Source organism: Nomascus leucogenys, chromosome 10 (assembly GCF_006542625.1).
Source record: "Nomascus leucogenys isolate Asia chromosome 10, Asia_NLE_v1, whole genome shotgun sequence".
NCBI lineage: Eukaryota > Metazoa > Chordata > Mammalia > Primates > Hylobatidae > Nomascus > Nomascus leucogenys.
The window spans coordinates 73,278,537-73,305,071 of NC_044390.1; the positions used below are offsets into that span (position 1 = coordinate 73,278,537).

Here is a 26,535-nt window from a genome sequence, read left to right on the forward strand (position 1 = left end):
GGCCCCAGACGAGCATTTCCTGCCATCCTATCATGGGGATGAGCCTTGTCCAGTACTCAACTCTCAGTTCCTACCCTGAAGGAAGCTGGGGCAGGGGTCTGTGGTCATCTCGGAGACCCAAGTTGTGCCCTCGGTTGGGGAGTGTGCTCATGCCCCTGCCATCCCAGACATGGCACCTGCCATTTTCTCTGCCAGGATCCTCCACATCCTGTCCTCGCCATTAACATTTTCGGTTGACCAACTCCTCTGCATCCATCTGCTGCAGACGTGGCCGATCCCCTGCAATGACCCCTTTGCAGATATGGGTCCCCTTTTATAACCTCGCTCACCATTGCTCATAAGCTTCGTTTGCACGAAAACCATTTCTGTTTTATGCACCACGGCATCTCCAGTACGGAGCATGTGCCTAATGTATAGTATATACAAAAAAGCTGTTGCTAAAATGGAGCCCAAGTATTAAGAAGGACCCTTGACAAACAGAAAACCATAGTGGGACATCTCATCATTCCAGCCAACCTAAACCCCAGCCATCTGCCGCTGAGCCTTCTTTTACTTGCTCACCTTTCAAATGCGGAATCCCTTCTTGTCCCAAAATCACTGAGCCTGAACTTCCTCATCTTCCAAATGGAGACAATAACAGTGCCCACTCCAGAGGGGTTGGGGGTGATTCACAATAACAGCTAGCAGTCATAATAATTACCAGTTATCAAGCCCTCACTATGTGCCAGGCCCTCAGTACCTTTCTGTTAAGCCTCTCAACCTCTCACTCATGAAATTCTTACAAAAACGTTATTATTTCTGCCTTCTCAATGAATATAAACTGAGTCTGAGGGAAGTTAAGTAACGTGCCCTAAGGGACATAAATAAATAGGAGATCTGGGTCTCCATATGCTGAAAGACCATACTCTTAACCTCTGAAGCACACTGACAAAGCAATCAGCACAGTCCCTGGCACATAGTAGGTGTTACATGAATATGAGCTGAATCAGAACCTCTGGACACGAAGGCCCCAGCAAGGCCACACTGCCTTGTCCCCACTAGAAGTCCTTTTGTTAGCTAATATTTAAACCACTTCCATCTTCAAAAGCACATCTATCATTCAGCGTTCCTGCTGCTTTCCGTGGGACCAGGTGGGCAAAAGGCAGAATTGTACGGCAGGGGCTGGCAGGCATGTCCCTAAAACGATGTGGGAATGAGTCAATTCCACAGCAAGCAATTTTGGAAAATCTGTTCTGGATAAGGCATTGATCCAGTCCTAGAGAACATGACCTAGAGCTACCCTTCAAGTTGCCTACCATCCAACTGGAGAGGCCAGTAGACACAGGGGCTCCTCCCTGCCCAGCCCCTATTCACCCTCCTTTTGGGAGGAGCACCCTGACTTCACTGTGAGGACTATTCCTAACCCCCAGATGCCTTTTGAAAGAGACCAAGATACTTCACCCTCCCCCATGCCAACAGTCAGGCACATGACTCTAGAGCTGGCCCTGGAGATGCTCTTTCTAAGGTTTCAAGAACTGTCCCAGCAAAGTGTTCTTTTGGGAGCCCACAGGCACATGATGTGTATGCACAGAGATGGGGCCTCCTGAGAAGTCATTCCATGCATGGCTTCCCCATTTCTATCCCTGTGTCTTTCTCATGCTCCTAAATAAGAATCAACTCAAACCAGAAAACCAAGTCTCACTTTGCTCAGCTATTCATTTCCCCATATCCAAAAAGAGCCAAGGCAGTGTTGCTGCTGCCTCTCTCTCATACTGCGTGCCTTACACTCAGTCATCTCCTCCATAAAATGGGCCTATTTCACTTGACCGGTACTAGTTGAAATGTAGTCTTCAGGGCCCACCACAAAAATGCAATATTAAATTATTGTGGAGCTTCGTCCCATTTTGGGGGAGGGATTCAGTAAGGATAACACTGACCTACTTTGCACAAAGGTGCAGGAAGTCCAGCCTCATTCTCTGCCAAATAATGTTCACACCTACAATATTTACCTGTCACTGTCCATGCGACATAATGACAGTCAGTATATAGCCTAACAAAAAGGAAGGTCATTCACTGTCAGTGCCCTAGACATAGCAAGCAGAGACTGCAAGCCAGGAACTGCCGTGTTTCCCTCTGTGTCCTCAATATCTAGGAAAGAATCTGGCCAGTAGTAGACTTCCAATAAATACTCATTGAGCTTAATTTTATCAAAAATGATGACTACCATAAGTCTTAATTTGTATAAGAATTATTCCTTTCTTACCCATCCACCCACTACCACCAACCTGGCCCAATATCTACAAGTTGCCGAAGTCGGGCAATCTACCCAGATTCCACTCTGGTCCAAGTTGCCTCTGTACTTGTGGCTAAGACCACAAATCCATGGAGGCAATACCATGTTGTATGAATGGCCTCCCACCTGTAGACACAAGGTCATCCCACTTTATTTTATTGCCCCCCACCACCACCCCATGAGATAAGCTAGAAATTTTGCAGGAGAGGAAAACAGAAACCAGCAAGAACTCCCCAAGTTTCCACAGGTCACAAAGGCCCCACCCAAGTTTCAACCCAAGTACTTGGACCCGGTGGCCAATGCTGCTTCCACTGGACCACGCCTGTTTCCACATTTGTCAAATCTATGGAAATGTGTGGTAAGGAAGAAAACACTCTTAGCCCTGGCATTGTGATGCTTCCTTTCTCTGGAGTGTAAAGCTTTGGGGGAAAACTAGCTCAGATAGCAGATTGCTCAAATGTCGTGGAAGGTCTGGTTGGGGAGCTAATCAGAACAATTTGAATGTGCAGCTAAGCAAGGACACTCCTTCCTGGATCAAGCGTTGCTTTGATGGCAATACTTTATAAGAACCATTCCCTTACAACAAAACTGTCAAATCCAGCAACCACAGGCCAGAAACATCCCTGCGGAACCCCGCCAAGCTGCTTTCTGATGTACTGTACACACAAATACCAATATTCCCCAGATGTTCTCCATGTAAAACATTTGGTTTGAGACACTGCTCTTCTTTCCCAAAAACTCTTACATTTGTTTAATGGACTCATACAGTTCAGCTAAAATATCCTGGGGCAGACATCTGAAGCCAGCCCAGCTCTAATGTGAGCATCCCATCTGCAGAAAAGACGAACAAGTAAATAAGACCGTCCTTCCCAAGATTTATGCTCCTTGCATCTTTAAGCAGGTCATAAAATGTAAGCTATGTAAGGATAATAATGCAAGTTGCTTTCAAGTGTGTTTCTGAGTCCATCTCAGTATTAATCTAAGACTGATGTTCCAACAGAGACTGGGTCTGGCATGCTAACAAGGGGACTAAATTCTACTTCTTACTCCCTCAAAAAAGAAATCTAAAAATCTGTCACTTGAGCAACATAGATGGCTGAGATAAAGGTAGGTCTTTCCTGGTTTTAATTATCCAAATATAGCAATAGCTTCTTTTTGCCAAAACCACTATCCCTTAACCTGTAGTGTAAAACACAGGTAAGAGGTAGCAAAATAGGAAATGCACTTGACCTTGAGTCAAGAGACCCATCTCAGCCACATCCTAACTGAGTGACCCCGACCAGCCCTATTTACTCCAAGGTGCCTCATCTTGTTACCCAGAAAACACGACTTTATGCTTGGAGCACCATTCAGCCCTGAAGACTTTGGGGAAGGGAAATAAGCCCTTAGAAACGCCACTTAGAGAAATGCCATGGATTCTACGCACAGAGCCCCTGCAGATGGTCACCCATAGTTTTCCTACTATCACAATTACGAGGAAAGCTTAGTCACAGAAAATCTGTAGGGAAGCTGGAAAAATGGAACTAGAAAGCTGCTAGACACAGCCTCACTGACAGAAGCAAGACATGACAACTCACTTTCCCCTTAATCTTTAACTTTTCTGTATCTGGCGAGTTTTCGGTATTGAGCATGCACTATTTTCGCTAAGGGAAAAGAAGAATTTTATTTTTTAAAAAGGTCACAAAGAGGAATGAAAGTTAATAAGGGAGATGACAGACACAAATTATAAATAGCAGACATGAGAACTCCAAAACACAGTACAGAGGACCATTGAGGAGAATTTTCTCAAACTCATCAAGAAAAAGTTTTCACTACCTTCAAGGAACTTTGTTTTAAGAAGGCAGGAAAGTGTGCATCCCGATGAGAAAGATTTCCTGAAGAAATGCCTACAATGTTTAAGAGGATTGGCTCTTAAATGGGTGAGCTTCAATTATCTGGAGAAAAATATATTTCGAGCTCTCTATTATAACTTGTTAGTATTTCCACTTAACCAAAGCATCCGATTAACCAGCATTCTCCGTTCCCTTAACCGAGGCTCATGGCAGGCTGAACACTAGGGGCTGTTGGGCTACTCTCTGCTTTTCCCACACCGGTCCACACAATGAGCCAACTACCCACCCTCATCTCAGTCAAGTCTACCGCTTCCAGTATGGCAGTCTCTACAGACCATGGCCTCCAACAGGACCAGAAACTTACAGCACCACTGCAACTGGCCCTTTGCTAAGGATAAGAAGTCCAATTTCAGACTCAGATTTGCCCTCATCATTGCCAGGAAAGGCAAAGTGATGTGAGATGGCACAGAGAAAATGCCCAATATTGTGCCCAACATCCAGTATATGCTCCAAAAATGCTGGCTGTTCTTATCATTTTTATTATTACAATAATAACAAATAGACCTTATGCAGAGACGTGTGCAAATACAAACACCACAATGAGAACTTCAAAATCTGAGACTCAGAGGACGATGTCGGGGGCAAAGCGAGAAGGGGGCTGGGAGAAAAGGAGCAGCTGTCACCTCTTCTGAGAAGCCATTTCAGGTCACCCCAGTAACAGAAGTCCCTCCAAATGTACTTCTGTAGCCCCCAGGGAATTGATTTCGCAGGATGGAATTATTTCCCTGAAATAAACAGACAGTCAAAGGTCACTACAACTGGGGCCTAAAAGGAAAACAAGGCAGCTGCCGATTTACAGGCAGCCTATGATGCAAGATAGCAAGAGGTCTCGGCCCAGGTCCAGTGCAATGGCTTCGGACACACCAGTCCCACAGGGGCGAGGATGGAGGAGGGGGCACGCTCTAGCCAGTGGCTCTCAGCCCTAGCAGTGCATTACAGTGACCTATGGGTCTGTTTAAAAATACTGATACCTGAGTTCCTTCCCCAGACAGCCTCCTTTAGTTAGCCTGGGGTAAAGTACAGACATCAGTGTTTTGAAAAGATCCCAGGTGATTCTCATGCTCAGCCGGGCCTGAGAACTAGCCACATAGTGGAAAGAACCCACAGCAGGGTCAGGCAGACCCAAGCTTTTAACTCCAATGCTCTCTTGCTTCTTGAGCAGATCAGCCATTCTGTCTGAGCATTGGTTTCTTTAACCCTAAAGTGAGGACGATCATCACTCCCCATCACAGAGTTGCTGTGAAGACCGTACAAGATAATGCATGTAAACTGCCTCATTTAGTGTATCTTGCACAAGGTGGTTTCTAAATGTTAACCCCTCCTCATTTCAGGCTTCTCTTTTCAAGGTTCTCCCATGTGGGTCAGGAGTTCGAAGCAGCTCTCAGTTCTAAGGGGTCTCTTGTCTTTCTAAGTGGTTAAAAAAGGGTGGGAGGCTGTGCGTGGTAGCCCACACCTGTAATTCCAGCACTTCGGGAGGCCAAGGCCAGCAGATCACTTGAGGCCAGGCATTCAAGACCAGCCTGGCCAACAAGGCAAAACCCCATCTCTACTAAAAATACAAAAATTAGCCGGGCATGGTGGCGGGTGCCTGCAATCCCAGCTACTTGGGTGGCTGAGGCACTGGAATCACTTGAACCCGGGAGGCAGAGGTTACAGTGAGCCGAGATTGTGCCACTGCATTCCAGCCTGGGGTACAGAGCGAGACCCTGTCTTGGGAAAAAAAAAAAGGTGGGGGGGTGTGGGGAGGGAGGAATATCCCTCCTGAAAAGCATGAATGAACAGGAGTGCTGACAGAACGGGTTGGTGGATCCCTACACACGCAAAACACACACACACGCACACACCCCTATTGGGTGAAACAGCAAAACTATGTAAAAACTGAGTCACAAGCAGCAAAAGTGAGGAAAACCCAATCTTAAAGATTTGCTTTGCTTTTCCCATCTAGAAGAAAACCTATCTTGTGTGACACTTTCTCAGAAATTCTTTGCCTGTGCCTCTGTCTCCTCCATTAGACCAGGTGCAAGTCTTATGCCTGGGTGTACTACACAGGGCTGGCGCACAGTAGGCCCAAGGGAATGTCCATCGAACAGTTAACCTCCTTGGGGGCAGGGCTGGATATTTGTAGACCAACAGTGCTCATAACATCCATACGTGGTAATCCCCTCAACAGGCATTTCGCAAGTATACCGGAACTTTGATTCCAAGCAACCAGCAGAAAAGGATAAAAAGGCACACTGGGCATTCAGGAGGCAGCTGCCCCAAGTCCAGTGGCCACGAGTGGCAGTATCACAGCAGTTCAGGATTTTCAGATCTTACAAGGAGTGTAAACATGGGCAAGTGACTTAGTTTTCTGTGCCTGTTTATCCACCTGAAAAATGGGGATGATAACGGTGTTCACCTCTTAGGGTTACCATGGGGATGAATTCAGGTCAGTGACTGACATGCTTAGACTATCACCTGGCATGTAATTCCTGCTATGTAATTGTTTGCCATTATTATTACTCCATGATTGGATAACAAGAAAAGAAACCTCAAGTTTCAGGCCCAAATAGGAGCCCTCCATTTATCACAAGAGAAGGTATAGACGAGAGAAAATGGTGTGGTGTATCCCCAAATGAATACAGCAACTAGCTTCCCATTGTCCAGAGCTGTGTTCTTAAAATAAAGACCATGGACTCGAGGCCGGGCGCAGTGGCTCACGCCTGTAATCCCAGCACTTTGGGAGGCAGAGGCAGGCGGATCACGAGGTCAGGAGATCGAGACCATCCTGGCTAACACAGTGAAACCCCGTCTCTACTAAAAACACAAAAAATTAGCCGGGCATGGTGGCGGGCGCCTGTAGTCCCATCTACTCCGGAGGCTGAGGCAGGACAATGGCGTGAACCCGGGAGGCGGAGCTTGCAGTGAGCCGAGATTGCGCCACTGCACTCCAGCCTGGGCGACAGAGCGAGACTCCGTCTCAAAAAAAAAAAAAAAAAAGACCATGGACTTCCCCCATCACATTCACTTGAGTTGCTTGGTTAAAATGCAGAAGATACTCAGGTGTCCCTGAGTCCCACTCCAACCCTGTTGAATCAGAATCAGACTCTCTGAAGTCAGTGCCAAGGATGGTATATTTTAACAGGTGCACCTAGGAGATTCCTACATCCCTGAAAACTTAAGAGCCACTGGATTGAATAAGCTCCTTACCCAGAGGATCTATGTCTGTTTGCTCATCACTATATACCCAGAGCCTCGCATAACACCCAACCTGTAGTCCATGCTCGACAAATATCAGATGAATCCATTCCATGTGAAACCTCTAGAAGTATGTGTTCCATTTGTTTGAAGACTCACTATGTGTTAGTCTCATGCAAAGCAATGCTGATTCAGGCAACTTCATTCATTCTGAAAATCGTTACTGGATGCTTAGTGCATACCAGGAACTGTTCTAGACACTGGAGATACGAAAAATGTGATGAACGAGGTTGTCAGAGACATAATACTTTATAGATCATAATGCGTGCTATGGAGCTAATAAAGCAAGGTAAGGGGCCAAGTCTGTGCCACGTCCTCATTCAACCCAGTGTCTAGAGAAGCACTAGTCCTGCCCAGCAGAACTTTCTATGATAGTGGAAATGATCTATTCTGCAACATCCCATGATAGCCACTAGCCACATGTGGCTACTGGGCACTTGAAATGTGGCTGGTGCCACCGAGGAACTGAATGTTTTATTTTATTTAATTATAATTAATTTTAACTTTAATAGCCATATGTGCCCATATTAGACCGTGTAGGTCGAGAGGCAAAGAGGCAGATATGTGAGCTGGAAATTACAACACAAGGCAATATGAGCTATGAGGAGGGGAAGACAGAGCACCATGTGCTATATCAAATGACTCTCACCCAATTACCAGATGCCCTAATGTTCTCTGGCTCTAGGAATTGAAAGAACAAGGTCAGGTACGAGGCATTGTGCTTGGGCTGGAATTTTTATAGCCCATGATCAGTTGAAAATGGTATGCAGCCCGGCCAAGCCCCAGAGACTGCAGCTCAGGATCACACCATCATCTGCAAAGCCAGGCCACAGCTGCCAAAGAGACCTCTTTCCTCCCCGTCATTCTGCTGATGGTCATTTTGTCCTTGGCTACAACGTCCCACTGGGCCCGAGACACTGCAAGGATTTTATGAGATTTCTTCACTTCAAGCGTAAGTACGAGTACAAGCCTCCTAAATTCCACCGGAAAATTGGTGGCTAATCCAAACATTTCATAAAATTAGAACTCATTGTGGGGCTGAATGGAATTCAGACTGTGCCGCCACCAGAGAAATGCAAAATATTCGTTATAATTTTTTCCTTCATGAGCTGTTTTAAGAAGCAAGTGCTTTTTCTGCTTGAAGCAAAGGGGTTGGGGGAAAGGAAGAGTTTTTGTTTTTGTTTTGTTTTCTCTGTGGTTTGCAAAAAGCATCACCAGATGAAAAAGTAAGGAATCCTGCCTGACTCCCTAATCCCTCAACTAGCAGGAATAATAATAAACCATCCCAATCTTAACTGTTCTTGCCTTTATAAAGACAGTGTTTTTCCTGGAAAATGGGATTTTTTCCTGGAAAATTTGATTTTTGCTCCTTAATTTTTTTCTTAGGCTTCAGCCCTAGAATTTTTATATCCTGGGATCTCATTAGCAGAGGAGATATTGCAATCATTCATGCATGCATGCATGTCAGCAATATTTACTTGCCAAGCACTGTCCTAGGCACTTGGGGTACATCAGTAGGCAAAACTGATGAAAACCTCTGCCCTGGCTTGCCTTTTAGTAGGGGAAGGGAAACAGAAGAGAATCCAGCAACTGCCACTTTGAAACAATTTTGGGGCAAGACATGAAGATTCACAAAATGCAGTTTCTAGAAGCGGCTGGAATGTAAGCTGCAAGTAAGGGAGCAGAAACATCATCTGTCTGACCATGGCTGTCTCCCTACCATCCAGAGCGGTATCTCACACAGAGAACGCAATCAATAAATATCTGTTAAATGGCCAGGTGTGGTGGCTTATGACTGTAACCCCAGCACTATAGGAGGCTGAGGCAGGAGAAATCACTTGAACCCGGGAGGTGGAGGTGCAATGAGCTGAGATCACGCCACCGCACTTCAGCCTGAGCGACAGAGCCAGACTCCATCTAAATAAATAAATAAATAAGTATCTGTTGAATGAATAATAAATTGTAAAACAAAAATCCGACGCAGAGCGCTCATCTTACAGATAAGTTAGCTGAAGCCATGGAGGGGCATGTCTTGCCCAAGGTCACACTGCTTAAGTTGTGGCAGTGACAGAACCAGCAGCCAAGTCTCCCAACATACCCAGACTCTTAACAATCTACAGCCATTTGACAAATATTTATTGCATTCTGACTGCGTGCCAGGCACTGAACTAGGCACTGGGAGGATACAAATGAGTAAGACATAGAACAACTGGCATCATGAAATTAAGTTCTTCATATTGCTATTTTCCCAAGCATGGAGGCAACTTCTCTGTGCTTTAAGTCCGGCTCCAACAGTGGTTGTAATCATGAACCCTGAAGTCAGACGGTCCAGCCCTACATCCTGTGATCCCGGCTCTCTGACTTTGGGCAAGTTGTTGGACTTCCTCTAAGCCTCTGCTTTCTCATAGACGAAATGAATGTGATAATAATACAGGTTCGAAGGTGAAAAAGCACGTAAATAGTTAGAATAGTGCCTGGCACACACCGATCATTCAATGATTCCTGCTATTAGGGTTGTTAAGGGAAAAATGCTCCCTCTGCTCTGGACCTCCCTACACAACCAAATAAGCGGAGATTTCCACTTCATTTTTCTCCTCTTCAGGATCTCTACTACCTGCTTCACTCCCACACACTCATTCGTTTCCTCCCTCAGTGTTCCATTTGGTCCTGCCTGAAAAACAGATACCCACTAACCACGAGGATGATGCAAAATGAGGTTCTCCCCAGGGCAGCAAGCACATCACTGCCCTGTCTTTCCAGGCAAACCCATTCACAGCTGGGCTTTGAGCTCACCAGAGAAACAGACCATTAGCCTCCTCCCTGCATGGCTTCTGCTAATGGAAGAAAGAGTTCACTTTCAAATCTACTAAGAATCACACAAGGTAATTATCTTGCCTCAAGGACCACTGAGAGCTTCTAAGGTTTGCTGGCATCTGTCTTAATTGATACTGAGAAAGCTGAGGCTGCCTAACGGATGTGTTTGATAGAAAGTAATAAAATCCTGAGAGATTAAAGAAGAAAAAAAATACAAGAAGAAATCAGTCTCCTTAAAAGGACCAGCAAGGAGGGATAAACGTGGACCACAAAGACTGAGGATCATCAAATGTCAGGGTTAGATGCATATTCTAGAATCAAGAGGTGGGTGAACTCAATGGGACAATATCTTACTCCCTGTTGCCTCCCCCAGTGCCTAGCACAGTGCTATTTGAATAAATATTTTTAAACCAGCTACCTGGGAGAGGCAGAAGGGAACACCTGCCACAAGGAAAAATGACAGAGATATTTCTACTCTTTCTTGGGAAGCAGTCTAGGCTCATAATTTCGAGCTCAGACAGACATGGGTTGCCTTCCTGCCATGATCCCCAAGTTACAAACAGTGGGGCCCTGGGCCTCAGTTACCTCTGGGCAAAGTCAGGGGACAGCATCTATCTCATAGAATGGTTCTAAGAGTTCAGTGAGATGACACAGGCAACGCACTCAGCACAGAGCCTGGCAAAGTGCTCAGTAAAGGTTAGCTTTATTTGTTCATCTTCAAGGATGAAATAGTAGTAAACATATGAGTCAAGTCTTCCCTCTAAGTGAGATTGCAAAAACATCCCTTCCCCTGGGGACAGAGCTCTCTTAGGTCTTTTCCTCATCCTTGGAATCTTGCCTCTAGCCTACCTGTCACCCAGGATCAAGAAGCCAAGCTCTCCTGGGTGCTCAATGTGCCCAATCACTGCTAAAGCCTTGGGAAGAATAAGTGGTGTCCACAGGGAGATCCTGAGAGCAGAGGCAGCCACGAGCCTCTGGCCTCATTGGGACCAAAAGCAAAGCCCCTTTAAAGTCTAAGCATCTAAGATGAGCAAAGATTCCTCTGAGCAGCCCAGCAGAACATGAGCTTACCCTCCTCTGAATCGCAAATAATAACAAATAACACTGCTTGACAACTGGCTTCATGCCAGGCACTGTTCTCAATGTGTGTGTGGTCCATGAGTCCTTGTGACAACCTAGAAGTTAAGCTCTATTACCAACCCATTTTACAGATGAGAAAACTGAGAGGTTCTTTGAGGACAAGCACTTTCTTTTTATTTTCTTTTATTTGAGACAACTCCTCGCTCTGTTGCCCAGGCTGGAGTGCAGTGGTGTGATCGTAGATCACTGTGGCCTCCAACTCCTGGGCTCAAGCAATCCTCCCATCTTGGCCCCCCAAGTAGCCAGGACTACAGGTGCAGGCCACTATGGCCGGCTAACTTTTTAATTTTTTTGTAGAGACGGGGGAGTCTCACTGCGTTGACCAGGCTGATCTAGAGCTCCTGGCCTCAAGCGATCCCCCTGCCTCCCAAAGTGTGGGATTACAGGCAGAAGCAACCACACCCAGCATGGGTGAACATTTTCTGTCTCACCTAGAGTCTAGTTCAGAAGCCACCTCATATACATGTTTAAGAAAGCCTCGGCTGCCTTGAGCTGAACAGAATGCATTCACATCCCACAGAACCAGAGAGCAGAGAAGGTGAGCAGACCTCCCTAAACATAGGCTGACAGTCTACACGGGGAGACTCTCCGTACACTTGCAAAGTGGGTATGAGAATTGAAGATACTTCCCGCTTTCCCCAGCAAGGAGTCCTTCTGCCAAAAAACAAGCAATAGGAAATGAAGCCTTTCGGTGAATCCTAGGATTCTCTTCCTATGAGCTGGAAGGGACCCTTAAGGACAGTTTTGTCTCAGCCCCTCAATTTACAAGTGAAGCAAGTGCACTCGACACAGCAGCACCTACTGTGTGCAATGCCCTATGCCCAGGCTGCTGCAGGGACAGACACGGCCGAGACCCCATCCTGCCTTTCCAAAGAGGCCTCCTTCCAAAACTTAGATTTACAGACCATTCACTGTGGGCGACACACTTTTCTAAGAACTCGACATACAGTTTGTTAACACTGCAACTCCCATTCCATAGATGAAGAAACCGAGTCACAGCTGATTATCTCAAGGTTACATTGGAGGTTCATGTTCTTTCAAACCCAGGAAGCCTAGCTCCAAATTCTCTCGTTTCTTCTTTTTTTTTTTTTTTTTTTTTTGACACAGAGACTCATTCTGTCGCCTAGGCTGAAGTGCAATTGTGCAATCTCAGCTCACTGCAACCTCCGCCTCCCAGGTTCAAGTGATTCTCCTGCCTCAGCCTACTGAGTAGTTGGGATTACAGGTGTGCACCACCGTGCCCGGCCAATTTTGTATTTTTAGTAGAGACAGGGTTTCGCCATGTTGGTCAGGCTGGTCTCGAACTCCTGACCTCAAGTAATCCACCCACCTCGGCCTCTCAAAGTGCTGGGATTTACAGGAATGAGCCACCACTCCCGCTTCCCTTTTTAATGTGTAGATTGGACGGTCCACTTCCCTTCCATGATCCTGCAGAAGACTGGGACATGATTGACCTTTGGCAGTTGGGGTGAACCACACGTGAGCTGAGCCCAGTTCATAGTGAAATGGCAGCAGCCAGCAAGGCTTCATTTGAACCTGCTGCAATCAAGCACTTTTGTGGCCCGTCAGCCACATAAATAATGGGAGCCTGACACAGACAGAATTGAATGGGGTCCCGCTGGAGATACTAAGAGAAGCAGCCGCTACCTTTTTCAAACGGAGAAATTGTCCTTCAGCCAAATAGATGAAAGTTGAGCCCTAAGCCACTCACCATTCCCCGCCCTTCCAGGGAAGGAGCTAACACCTACCACAGCCTCCTCTTAGCACCTTCCCCCTGGAAATCTCAGTATCTCTAATGAAAGTAAGGGAAGTGGAATTCTTTTCTCAAATTTAAAAGGCAAATCATGATGGTGTTTTTTCCAAGACATACATTAACTCCGCACCCCAGCCGGTTTACAATTCTTAAAGTACTTGATTTACAACCCAGAAAGAAATGTTTTGAAAACCTTGTAGATGTATTTTGCATCTAAACCTTGCACGCTCTGCAGAGCTGATTACCTGGGCTTCTCAGATGGAGGGCTGGACTCTCTGAAGGAAGCCAGGCCAGTGTGAGCAGCCCGAGGAGGCTGCTGAGCTCTGAAAAACTACCCGCCTGGAGCAGCCTCCAAGGGTGGGAAATGGGTTTGGGATGGGCTTGAGCCGCCTCTCCGGCTGCTGCGGGGCAGAGCTGTCACTGAGACGCACCCAGCAATGCTGTGCATACAATGCTAAGGGGAGGAGTGACCCAGAGAAGGAGGAGGATGGAGCCCCAGGGCCTTCCCTGCTGACTCCCGCCCTCACAGAACTCTATCTTCTCAGGATTGCCGGTGCTTCTTCCGGCAATTGTTCATTCGATCATTCATTCATTCATTCTTACTGAGCACCCACTAGATGCCTAGCACTGGGCTACAGGCTGGGCTGCAGTGATGAGTGAGGCAGACAGCAGCCCTGCTGCCTTTCTAATAGACAAGGAAGAATGGAGTCTACAAATAGTCCAACACACACTCTCCATGTGCTCACAAGGACACGAGACACGGGGCTGAAACAAAGGAGTAAGGAAGTGGTGGTCTGAACATCCATGCATGAGCCTTGAAGGACATGGTAAATTCAGACTTTGGGTCCCATGCAACCATGGGAGGATTTTAAGCATGGAGAGCCATGAGCCAAGATAAGAAGGTCACTGGGTACTCCACCCTAGTACTTCTCCCTGAAACAGTAATATTAGCTCTAGCTTTCAAGAGTCTACTATGCACCAGGCTCTGTGCTGGAAGCTTCCAAATCCTATTTCTGATGGCAATCTCACTTGGTAGGATATTTCGCACTTGGTAGGATATTTCATAGCTGCATTTTCCAGATGAGTAAACAGAAGCCAGAGAAAATGAGCAGCTTGCCTGGGACCATCTAGCTCTTGGGTAGCAGGATAGAATTTGAACCCAAGTCTGTCTGATTCGACAGCTGGGATTTCTTCCTCCATACCTCATTCCTTTTTTTTTTTTTTCTCTCTTTGAGACACAGTCTGCCTCTGTCGCCCAGACTGGAGTGCAGTGGCGCGATCCTGACTCACTGCAACCTCCGCCTGGCAGGTTCAAGTGATTCTCCTGCCTCAGCCTCCTGAGTAGCTGGGATTACAGGCGTGCACCACCACGCCTGACTAATTTTTGGACTTTTAGTAGAGATGGGGTTTCACCACATTGTCCAGGCTAGTCTCAAACTCCTGACCTCCAGTGATCCACCCGCTTTGGCCTCCCCAAGTCCTGGGATTGCAGGCGTGAACCACCGCGCCCAGCCTTGACACCTCATTTCTATACTCAGATTATTGCATTGTTCTCAGATTATTCCAGATGTCTGAATCTAACAGCCTCAACTAAATTCTAGGTATCTCAAGGGTAGGACTTGTAATATCCTCCTCTGAAAGTCCCTATGGACTTAGAGTGCTGGACACATTGTTAAGCACACATTAAATACATCTATCTGGTTTATGGCTAGATTGAAAAGAAGAGCAGGTGTGTTGAGCCCCAATGTGGGGATGTCAGGTCTTTCTAATGGGGAAGCTTCAGCCACAGAGTATTGACAAGTGGTAGCTAAGAAGAAGAAGAAAGCAAGCTACCACCAGGGCTGCCAAGCAGGGATGTGCAGATCATACACACACAAGGCACCAGCCGATGGGCAGGTAAATGGGCCCCAGCCCGCGTCGTTCTCACAGAGCCACTGGTCAGAGAGGGGCTGCTTCTGGCCAGGATAGAAGCCTTTTTATATGTATCCACCTAGAGGAGGCCTTTTTTTAATTTGCACAAAGGTGCCTCGTAGACTAGCAATGGCCCTGGCTGCATCTATTGTGCACCTACTGTGTGCCAGGCACCAGGCAAAAGGCTTAGCTATGTCACCTTGGTGCTTCCTCTCAACAATCCATAAAAGGACTATTGTGAGCCCCAGCAAAGAATCCAAAGGTTAAAAATTAGTCACTACTCCAAGGTCACACAGCTGTCAAGGGGTGGGCTGGCATATGGACACGGGCAGCCTGGCCCTGGGGCTCTCTATGTTGACCATGGTTGGCAGGATATTGTCTTCGCTTCTTTCACAAAATGAGCATGAGATTTCTGTGGAACCAGAGGTTGGAATCTTAGAGGCCTGAGAGATACAGGCTTCCACCCCTTTCCCACTCTCCACCCTGAGCTCCCCGCCTTTTTAAGTTATTACCAGCTTTATTGAGATGTAATTCACATATCATATAATTCACCCATTTAAAGTGCACAATTCAGGGGTTTTTAGTATATTCAGAGTGGTGCAACCATCATCACAATTTTAGAACATTTTCAGCACCCCCCAAAAAACTCCATACCCATTAGCAGCTACTCCCTATTTACTCCCAACCCCACCCGCAGGCCCACTCATCTAAGCTCTGTCTCTATGGATTTGTCTCTTGTGGACATTACATACAAATGGAATCATACAATCCGTGGTCTTTTGTGTCTGGCTTCTTTCACTGAGCATAATGTTTTCAAGGTTCATCCATGCTGTCACATGTATTAAGTACTTCATTTCTTTTTACTGCTGAATAACAGTCCAAAAATATTCCATAAATAAAATGATGGAATAGATCATAAATAATATTCCACAAATGAAATGGATGTGCCACATTTTATTTATCCATTCATAAGTTCCTTCCACTTTGGGGCTCTTATTAATAATAATGCTGTATGGACATTTGTGTATAAGTTTCTGTGCGGACATATGTTTACATTTCTCCTGGGTAAACCTAGAAGTGGAACTGCCCAGCCCTGGTTTTCACATGCAGTTAAAAGTTTACCGAAGAGTTTCGCTGTAAAGCCAACATCTGGCTGCTCCTGGGCTGTTTCCAGGGAATTTTATCAATTCAGCCAGACTCCATTCACGGTGGGTCATCCGGCCCGGCCCCTCCTACTCTGAGGCCTGGGATCCTCTCATTCCTGCACTCTACAATGTCGTCTGGGCCAGTACGATGATAAATGCATTCTGCTTTAAAGCAGATACTTCACAAATCATAACTTACAGATGCTCCAGGACTTTCATGTGGGAAAGACAAATGAGACTTCTGCTGTCTGACTCTGGAGCCACTGAGGACAAGAAGCCACGGCCAGAAACCTGACAAACCCTGGATATACGTCTCTCCCTAACAAATGCATGTGCAAACGTAACAGAAGGGGAATTCGTGCAGAAAAGGGTCTGCCTGTCTTTACAGACTTTGCTCTGTAACCTGCCATTCATTTCCAACCATTGTCTTTCCTTCCCTACAAATCTGAAGTTCCTTGAGGTCAGGAAAGATAACGTACAACTTCTACACCTCCCAAGATACTCTCTCGTTCAATGTATTCACTTCAGTTCCATCCTACAAGCCTCTGTTGAGGACCTACTATGTGCTTGGCACCATGTGAGGCATTGACAATAAGTATCTATGCAGGATGGATTCAAGACACACAGGACACAGCGACAGACAAGATACCTTGACTCAAACCCTTATCTCCTGCTGCTTCCCAGGAGGAAGCAAGATCAACACATACTGGCATGGTGTGGGGGCATTTTTGTCTGCAGGCAGGGAAGTGAACCAGCTTACCCCTCAAAGCCCCCTAAGGACTCCAGGGTCTGAGGCTGCTTGGGAAGCAAAGGACTCTGTGTGTGTCCAGGTGAAGAGCTCCCTGACCTGATTCATTAAAAAACAAACTCCTCGAGGTCCAACAAACAGACCAACAAACAGATGGCTCACCAGAAGCAGGCACATCTCTTCTCCCTAACTTGGCTCTGATTCTTATCTTCCCAACCTCAACTCTTGCAAAAACTCCCTGCTCCATGCCAGCACACCAAACTGACGGGCTCAATGCCCCACTGTGATCAGAACCCAGCTCAGACACCTCTAGAGAGAGAGTTAAGGTCAAGCTTTCTGCATTCACATTGCCTGGGTCCAGACCTGGCTCTGCTGCTGCCTGTGACCTTGAGCAAGCTAGTTAACCTCTCTGTGACTCAGGTTCTTCATCTGGAAAATGGAATGATAGCAGAATTGTTATCAAGATTAAATCAGTTAACATGCACCTAGCATGTTATAAGCACTCAAGAAGTATTAGTTGCTATTATTCGCATTAGCATCAATTAGTATTATTACCCCCATCCTACCTTACCAATCCTGCCCTCCCATTGTGTCCCAGCACAAACCCTGCATTCCAAGCCACCTGGAATATTCACCTTCCCCCAAACACAAGTGAATGAATGCCTTGGAATGCCCCACATTCCAATCCTCTGAAACCCAAATCAAGGGTCATTTTCAACAGTACTTGTCCTCCCATTAGCCAGAGAACATTTTCTAATCCCACGGTATGCCCTGGCCCCCTCCTCTAGATCCCCTTCCGGAAGGGTGGGCGATCACCCCATGGCTGCTCTTCTGGCACCATTAGCAAAGAACCACACCCAAATCCAGAGGTCACCAGCTGTGCAACATTAAGGAAGGTTCCCAATTCCTCTAGCAGCATTGGGTTTCCAAACAAACTCGTTTGGAAACTGATCAGACACCATCCAGCTGTCTGACCCTTGGCAAGTTACCTAAGCTCCCTATGCGTCATTTTCCCCATCTGTAAAATGGGTCTCACTATTTTACACCTCACAGGGTTGCTGTGAAGATTAAGTGAGGGAAAATGTCTCTAAAGTACTTAGCACAGCGGGATGCACCACAAGCTCTCAAAAATATCAGCTGGTAGTAAATAATGGTAGCAGTAGAAATATGATTCTGTCCAGGATCAAACTCAGTTTCATGAGCTAAGCTTCAATGAGCTGTTGTCCAACTTGAAAATCACCTGAAACAATCAAATCCTCTATGAAAGAGTTACTCGTGCCTAGTAACTACTTCCGCCTTCTCTTTCACCAGGCTGGAAGCTCCCTGGGTCTTACTCATTTCTATGTCTCAGCATTTAACATAGTGAGTAGCATATGGCAGATGGCAATAAATCTTCATCGAACTGAATAGAATTAGTTTGTAAGTACATTTCATCTTTGCTACTAGATTATAAGTTCTTTAACAGTGAGGCCCATGTCTTTCTCTAGTAAAGATTTATTAAATGAGTGATGGAAAAATGCCAAATCAAGAATCGGGTTTCTGAGATCCAGTTCCGTCATTCAAGAGCTGTGCAACCTCAACAAAGTCACTTAACATTTCTGCGCCTTATTGGTCCCACCTCGAAGATGAGAAGTTTGAACCACATGTTTGCCATGGTCCCTTACACTCTAAAACTGGGTTTGGGCCTTAGCTGCAACATGGTACTTCTGCCACCGTGCATATGATGCCAACACATCCCCTGGCTTGGCAGGCCAGCTTGCTAATTTGCCTCCCTGATTTGCAGTTTTCCAGCAGGAGGCTATGAATAGCTTTGGGTGCTTAAAACACCCATTTTTGGTCAAAACACTTGGCTTGCTAGGTGAGGATGCCCCATCCTCTGCTGCCAGGGGCACCAGAGCAGACTGTGGGGGAGGGGCACACACTGCCCACCGGTCCTGCCGCTCCCATCCCAGACTCCCCCCGAGGGACCCTGCCTCCAGCTCACACCACACCACCTACTGCTCGCTAGAGATAACCTAGTGAGGAAGTTGAACTTGGCCCCTTGACATCGAGGTGATCACAGGACATAAAATTGTGTGGTTTTGGTTTTGGGTTTTTTGGCAATGCTTTGTGTGGCCTGTAGGTCCAGGGAGCTTAGCTCAAAGAAAATGCATGCCGAATTATGACACAGAGGCTCACCCAATAGGCCTACCCAAAACTGTATCAAAACAAAAGTTGTGCAATAAACAAGGCCCAAATTCAAGACTTGAGAAATGCATTCAGATCCTATCTGAATCTGGCTAATTATCTCATCTTCCTATGGACACACCTCCCTAATTAATTTGGTATTTATTTTATTACTCTGAAAAGTTGATTATTTCTTCCATCTCTCTCTGCATAATACAATGCATCATGTCTCTCTGATGGTCTTAAAATCTAATGAAATCCTAAAATGAGATGAGAAAAAAAAATCTGCTAAAAGGAGGAACTAAATTGATTAATGTCCCCTTTTGAGGTTTTATATAGATCACTGTATTCAGTTCTCACAAGTCCATGAAGTTGGTACTCTTAGTAGCTCATTTTACCGATGAAGAAGCTGAGGTTTCAAAAAGTCGCTTAGCTTGCCAAAAGACACAAAGCTAGTAGGGGATAGATCAAGGATTTGAATGTAAGCCAGGGCTCTTTGCCTTTCTGCAAGAGTGCCTCATTTTTGAGCTTGTTCATCTCTGGAACAAGCCACTCTGAGTCCTGGTCTCATGGACATGCTTTAGCAGAGGCTGCAAGACTGCAGGAGGATGCCTGGACGGCGCACAGGGTTGCACCAGCTGACTCCAAGCATCTCATTCTGCACTTCTCTTCAGAACTGCCTTTCGCGGCACATAGAAAATGATGCTGTGTTGTGTTTTGTTTTACTCAGAAGGTCCTTCCAGGTATGCAATTAAAAACCACCACATCCTCATTTTTTAGAAACTTCTCTCCTCTCTGAGAAGAGCCCCTGCTTTCAACAGGGATGTTGATTTCACAGCATTTCATACAGCCCCATACCCGGCACCTGTCTTGGGCCACTCACATTAGTAAAACACGATAGAACCACTGCTCCGCTTGAGAGATGCTGTAAAAGGCACTGGTGCAAATGAAAATAAAGCATCACTTCAAAATCCTACCCAAAGATCAAAAGGCTAAATTAAGATAGTGCCCTTTCAGTTCTCCTCAACTGCACCTTCAAAGCAAGTTGTGAATGTTTAGCACATCACTGGTTCCAGAAGAAAACTCCAAGTTCATATTTTAGATGAAAATTTCTTGCTGCTCTTAACAGGTTCTGAGTCACCAGGCACTGTATGGGCAAGAACAACTCGTTGACCAATTTTTTGTTTGCTGTTATTTTCTGTTCAGCCAGTCACAGGAAATTTTCCACTTGACAATTCCTGTTTCTCACTTAAGTTCTTAACACCATCTGTGAGCAGTGTGCTCAGCACGGGGAGGACAGGGGGGCCAAGGAGGACTTTCCTTCCCCAAACCTCAGTTTTCCCATCTGTTTTATGCAAGGTTTTCACCCAGGGATCTGGCTAACATTCTATAAGCTTAGCTATCAAGGAGAAGGCAGCCCCGTGAACAAACGAAGCATTTTAGAGACTGTCAGTTTCTGGGCATGGGTCTGCTGCCAGATTTAAAAGCTTTACATAATTTGGGGGTAAAACAAGAGATTTAGCTGAAATTAATAGCACAATGGGAAAATGAACTAGGGCTGAACAATAACACAGCGGGACTTCAGACTTGCGGCTGGTAAAGAAGCCTCTCTCGTTCTCAGGGCGCCCCCTCGTGGCCACTTTACTAAATCCTCACGGAATGTTCAGTTTCTGCAAATACAGAGAAAGACATCCCCCAAAAGAGAAAGGCGGACTCCTGCCTACTGATGCAAATCCCTTTCACTCTAACCTAGTCTGTGGATCTGGCAGCTCGAAGAACGCCTGACAGGAAGTCCCACTGACGCTCAGAAAGGCGTCTGCCATAAGACAAGGGTTCGTTCTTTAGAAAGGTCTGAAGCAGTGCCCCAGCATTTAGACTTTGGGATCCCTTCACACACCCCAGACATACCCTTACCACTTCAACAACCCCTCATAGTCTCATATTCTCAACCTGCAGCTCGAACTGGGTCTGTTTTTCATTATTCTGCTTCCCACCTTCCCAGTGCGATTCTTCAGCAGCTATTAAGACAACATGAGCAGGGAGCTAAGCTTAGTTTTTGCTTATTCAACATCCAGCCTGGGGAATATCACCTCAGAAGAAAAGCATGAATGAAGTGCACGTTTCCCAGCCTCTTCTTCCACAAACCTGAAAGTGCCTACAACCCTGCCCTTTAACAATTTCATCCTACAAAAATGGCACCTGCCCAGAGTGAATTCTCAACTACTTGCTTGCTGTAGAATTTATTACAGAGCCAGCTTTAGAAAGAAATGTACAACATCTCAAATTTCCAACTAATTGATAACAGATTTTTTTTTAAATAACGTTATGGGATGAAGTTATATAGACTCAAACATCGAATCTGAGAAATGGGTTGGGAGGGCGTTATCCGGGTATCCAGATATTTGAGAATTTGGGGACTGAACTTTGCTGACTGGCACTCCCATTTTTTTTCACAGAACTGTCCCTGCCCAAATGCAAAAGAAACATGTCAATACTAAGCTGCTATTTTATTTGACAGCTCACTTTCCTTTCTCCCTGCAGTCATTTGTTGTTTATAAGCAAAGCTGAGCCCCCAAAACACGCCCAAAAATGCACACAAGGAGTCCCATAATTAGTTTCTGACTTTGGCCCTAAATCGATTAGAATACATCTGATCTGCTTCAAATCAAAGAACCATGTTAATTTTCTGCCACACACCACACAAAATCTTTCTGCAACAGTCAGTCACTTTGAACCCAACTCTCTAGCCACAAGCAGTGTGGATTTCAAGGGCCTGTTCTGCAGAAGTGAAAATAACAACAAACCAAGGCTGGGACAAGACAGACAGACCCCAAGGCACTCAAAGCACTTTTTGGAGCTGTGCAAATGGTGCCAGGACCCTGGCACGGTGTCAGCTGTCACAAGAGCAGGGGGGCCAGACCCCTTCAGCAGTTTGGTAGCCCTGCAACCAGGAGCTGAAACACAATTGAGCCTGCTGCAACTAAGCACAGCTATCTCTGTAGCTACCCATGCCCTGGACATTTCAGTCCTCCCAAATCCACGATGCAAACTGTTAGAATCCTCAGGCTTGCAGTAGTCTTTATTTTTGCTCCCTAACCTTGTCTCAGAAACAGGCAAGAGTCGCCCTCCCTTGCAGCCACAGCAGCATCAGGGCGATGCAGAGTCTGAGTGGGAGGATGCAGAGCAAGGAGCTGCGGGCCGATGGGTGGAAGGGGGTAGGGACACCTACAAAACACAGGACTTGAGGGGCTAGCTCCCAGCTGGGAATGTGGTTCTTTGGAGAGTTGTGGAAATAAGGCGTTTCGGGGCATGGTCTAAATGTGTGTCTACGAGGGAGACCCCGGCCGTCCCAACGCTGCAAAGTGTTTGCAAATCTAAAACATTCCTTTGCTGCTAGGATTAAATTTTTAAAAGCAAACCAAAATAAAATAAAATATGTGCAGACAGGATGTAACAAGTGTTTCAGGACAGAGACACGCCTGAGTCACGGGGTGCTGGGGAAAGAGTGAGGAGTCTGTCTCGGGGTTTCCCAATGAGCCCCCTCTCTGTCAAGAGAGCCCCAAGGCGCACAGACCCCCGCCTCACACGCCCTCAGTCCCCGGCCGCGTCCACCCAGCGCCCCCCGCACCCTCCAGGATTGCCCCACTCACCACTCGGCCCGAAAACCTCTCGGTGGCCCTCTTGACTTTGCCGTAGGTGCCTTTGCCCAGGGTCTCCTGCAGCTCGTAGCGGTGCTTCAAGTTGTGCTTGTGGTGATGCCGCTTCACCCCGTGCGGCTTCCTGGGCTCCGGGGCTGCTGCCGCCGCAGGGGCTGCAGTCGCCCCCGCCACTGCCTCTCGGGGAGAGCCCGGCGCCCCCAGCCCCAAGTCGGGGCGGTCCCCCGCCACGGGCGCGGCGGCCCCTTCCATGTCCAAGCGCGGGGCGAGCCGGGCTGCAGAGGGCAAGACCGGGCACAGCGCTGGGGTGTCGGGGTCCCCACCAAGGGAAGCCGCTGTACGCTCAAGGTCGCCCCCGCAGCATTAGGGAGGCGGCCCGATACCGCGCGGGCTGCGGCTCGGTCACTGGCGGCGGCGGGGACTGCACATCTGGCGCCCGCGGCGCGCACGGTCCGCGCACCGCCCCCCGGCCGCGGCGAGCTGTGGAGCGTCGGGCGAGGTGGCGGCGGTGGCAGGGGAGGCGGTGGTGTTTGCAGGAGGGAGGGGAGAGGGTGGCTCGCAGCGCAGGAGGGGGAGTGTTATGTGGGGCGCCGCGCCCCCCAACCCCTCCCCGGGAGGACGCGCAGACGGGGCGGGGGCGGTGCTCGCGCGGCCCCAGGGGAGGGGGAGCGAGGGGCGGCGCAGCCAGGGCTTCCCCCACCTCCCCGCAGCCACCCGGGGCCGGGGCCGCCGTGAGCGTGGAGGGGGATGGGAGCGTGTCGCGACTCGCTCTTTGTGCGGCGCCGCGTAGGCCACGGCGGCGGCGGCGGCGGCCAGGGGTGCTTTGTCCTCGCTGGGCCAGAAGGGACGGGGAAATTCCAAGCCGGGCGCCCCCTCCCCGGGCGCTCGCGGGCTCGCCAGTCGCAGCTACCGCGGGCCCTCCGCCGCCTCGGGCTCCGGGGCCGGCCCCTCGGCCTGGATTCCTGCTCGCTCTGGGGCGGCGGTTGCGGCTGGCCCAGCCCCGGGGCCGGGGAAGCGAGAGCGCCGCGAGCCGGGGGCCGCCGGGACCTGCTAGCGATACGGCCGGGGGCGCCGCGGGCCCGGGCGCCCCTTCATTTTCTTGTAGGTGTCGCCGCGGCCTGGTGGCCGGAGCTGGGGGAGGGGGCAGGGAGGCCTGGTGTTGGGTTACAGGCGGTGACTCACGGACCTTGCCCGCCGAGGCTGGCACCCCGCGGGGCAGAGCTGCGCCCGCCTGGGGCAACTCCGAGTCCAGGAGAACCCCAAGAGCGGCGTTTTGGCCCCAGCCCCCGCGCCCACTCCGAAGAAAGGAGAGTCAGGGACGGAGGGAGGCCGGGAGGCTGAACCCCGGGCCCGCCGTCGAACCGCCGGCCCTCAGACACCATCTGGACCCCGGCGGGGACAGCAGCCTGGAAGGGGAGGAAGGCCGGGGACGTGGAAGAGATGGGGCTCTAAAGGCGCCGGGACGGAGCTGGCTCCCCAGAGACACCCACCCTGCCAGCGAAGGCCGCCATCGGAGGTGGGCAAACCAGGGACCTGGGGTGGACCAGGACCCCGGGCCTGCTGAGCAGCCCGTTTACTGAGCAGGAGGCGATTTGCAGGCCTCTTGCCTTCTTAGGCCTTGGGAGATTTCCTTTCACTAGAAGGGCCAGATCCTGGCGATGGTGACAGGAACGGTACCCCGCACGGTAAGGGTCAGGCAGGAAGGGCCTCCCACCGCGGCGTGGCTGCCCCCGTTCTAAGAAGAGACCATGAAAAATAAGGAGGAAGGCTAGAGAAAAAGAGGTCTTAGGGAAATTTTTTTGTTTTTTTTTTTTTGAACAAGTGGTGCAATGTACCAGACTGGGGTGGGAAGAGTGAAGGTTGAAGAAGGTCTGGTGTTCTGAAAATCGCATGGCGGTTTTTTTCCACCAGTGGACCTCACTGGAGCCTCCTTTGCAGCTCTCAGGTCCAGCCCTTCCTCTACATTCCCGCCGCCTTCATTCCTGTCTACCCCTGGTCACCTTACCCCGGACTCCTGCAACAGCCCGCCATCCCCAACCCTTCCCTGGGAACCACCTCACTGCTGCCAAAGTAATGGCCTGAAACACTGCCCTCATCCTCCACACATGTCTCTGCTGCACTCTGACGCGTGATATTCTTACCTGTCCAAACTTTTCTTCTACTGATATTTCACACAAACTCCCCTGCCCCTTCTTCCCTTCCCCAGGAGAAATCACAGAACACAAACACAAAGGCCCATCATGCCTATTCAATTCCTGTTCTGTCCACCGCATTTGCAGGGCCTCTCTGCCCCCCATCCTGAAACTGTTCTGCTTCTGTACAAAGTTTGTGGACGTTGTGCCTATAGATCCAACAGTCAGGATGAGTGGCATGCAGGTTGAGTCCTGGCTTCTCAGAGGATTGGCTTTGTGACCTTGGTCAAATGACATAGCCTCTCAGAGCTTCGGTTTCCTCTTAAGATATGGATTAGCAGATCTATTGTAGAGATAAACACATTGTGTCTACGGTAGTATTTTAAAATATTTTCTACTTCTTCCCCACCCCTGGGATGTGGTAGAAATCCACTACCCCATCCTCTTGAAGTTAGATGTGACCATAGGACTTGCTTAGGCCAGTGGAATGAGAGCAGAAGTGATTGTGTTGCTTTCACTTGGAACCTTTAGGAGCCAGTGAGCAAATCCCCATGTCTTCTTTTTCCTACCTTGACAATCATGGTGGTACAAAATTGGAGCCTCCCCAAGCCAGCCTGAGTCTCTGTGTAAAGATGGCAGAAAATCTCAGCCAATCTGCATTGGAAAAGTAGTGTCAGCAAATATTAAACTTTATTGAAGTCAGTGGGATTTGTTAAAGCAGCATAACCTGGCTAATTCTGGCTGATAGTGTTACTTCCAGATATGTGGGACTTCATCAGTATCTATTGAATCAACAGCATCTACCATAGGCTGGTACTGTTTTATGACAGCAAACCCTCGTCTGTAAAGTAGCTGTTTACAATCCCTATTTTCAGTTGAAGAAACCGTATCAGAAAGGTTAAGTAATTTCCCAGAGTTTACGCAGTTTGTAAATGGCAGCACCAGGATTTAAACCCTACCTGTCCAGTTCCAAAGCTCCCCCTCTTCTCCTTCCATATATGCCATGCCCCATCTCCTTAAATGGGAAGGATGAAAAACACACACAGTCATGCCCAGGCACTGGGAGTTCCTCTCCAGACTGAATTCCTACCACGTTTATAATTGGAACCACACTTCAGCACAATGCTATCAGGCATTGTGTGTGAATGTTTTCACATCGATAAAGCATCTTCTCCAACAAGAGCCCAGGCTCCTTGATTAAGAGCTTCAGATCTAGAGGCAGAGTGACTGGGTTCAAATCCCTGTTCCACCACTCATGATCATCTTGGATAATTGTTTTTCCCCTCTATGCCTCAATTCTCTAATCTGCAAAGTGGTGATGGTAACTTTCATGCGTGTCCGTGTGAAGAGACCACCAAACAGGCTTTGTGTGAGCAATAAAGCTTCTAATCACCTGGGTGCAGGCCGGCTGAGTCCATAAAGAGAGTCAGCAAAGGGAGATAGGGGTGGGGCCGTTTTATAAGATTTGGGTCGGTAAAGGAAAATTACAGTCAAACGGGAGTTCTCTGGCGGGCAGGAGTGGGGGTCGCAAGGAGCTCAGTGGGGGAGCTTTTTGAGCCAGGATGAGCCGGGAAAAGGACTTTCACAAGGTATTGTCATCACTTAAGGCAAGGGCTGGCCATTTTCACTTCTTTTGTGGTGGAATGTCATCAGTTAAGGCAAGGACCGG

At 48.1% G+C, this 26,535-nt stretch overlaps 1 protein-coding gene across 2 annotated transcripts in view; it reads right to left on the reverse strand.

Moving 5' to 3' along the window:
- The window catches only part of NUAK1 (NUAK family kinase 1), a 78,609-nt gene extending 52,346 nt beyond the window's left edge, over positions 1-26,263 (reverse strand). The window contains exon 1 of one of the 2 annotated variants that reach the window (XM_003269960.4): positions 22,729-26,263. In XM_003269960.4, the coding sequence (XP_003270008.1) occupies positions 22,729-22,986 (258 nt within the window). In that variant the 5' untranslated portion in view covers positions 22,987-26,263. The remainder of the gene's footprint in view (positions 1-22,728) is intronic. The other variant, XM_030821296.1, reaches the window with a different exon arrangement.
- Between the last annotated feature and the right edge of the window lie 272 nt (positions 26,264-26,535).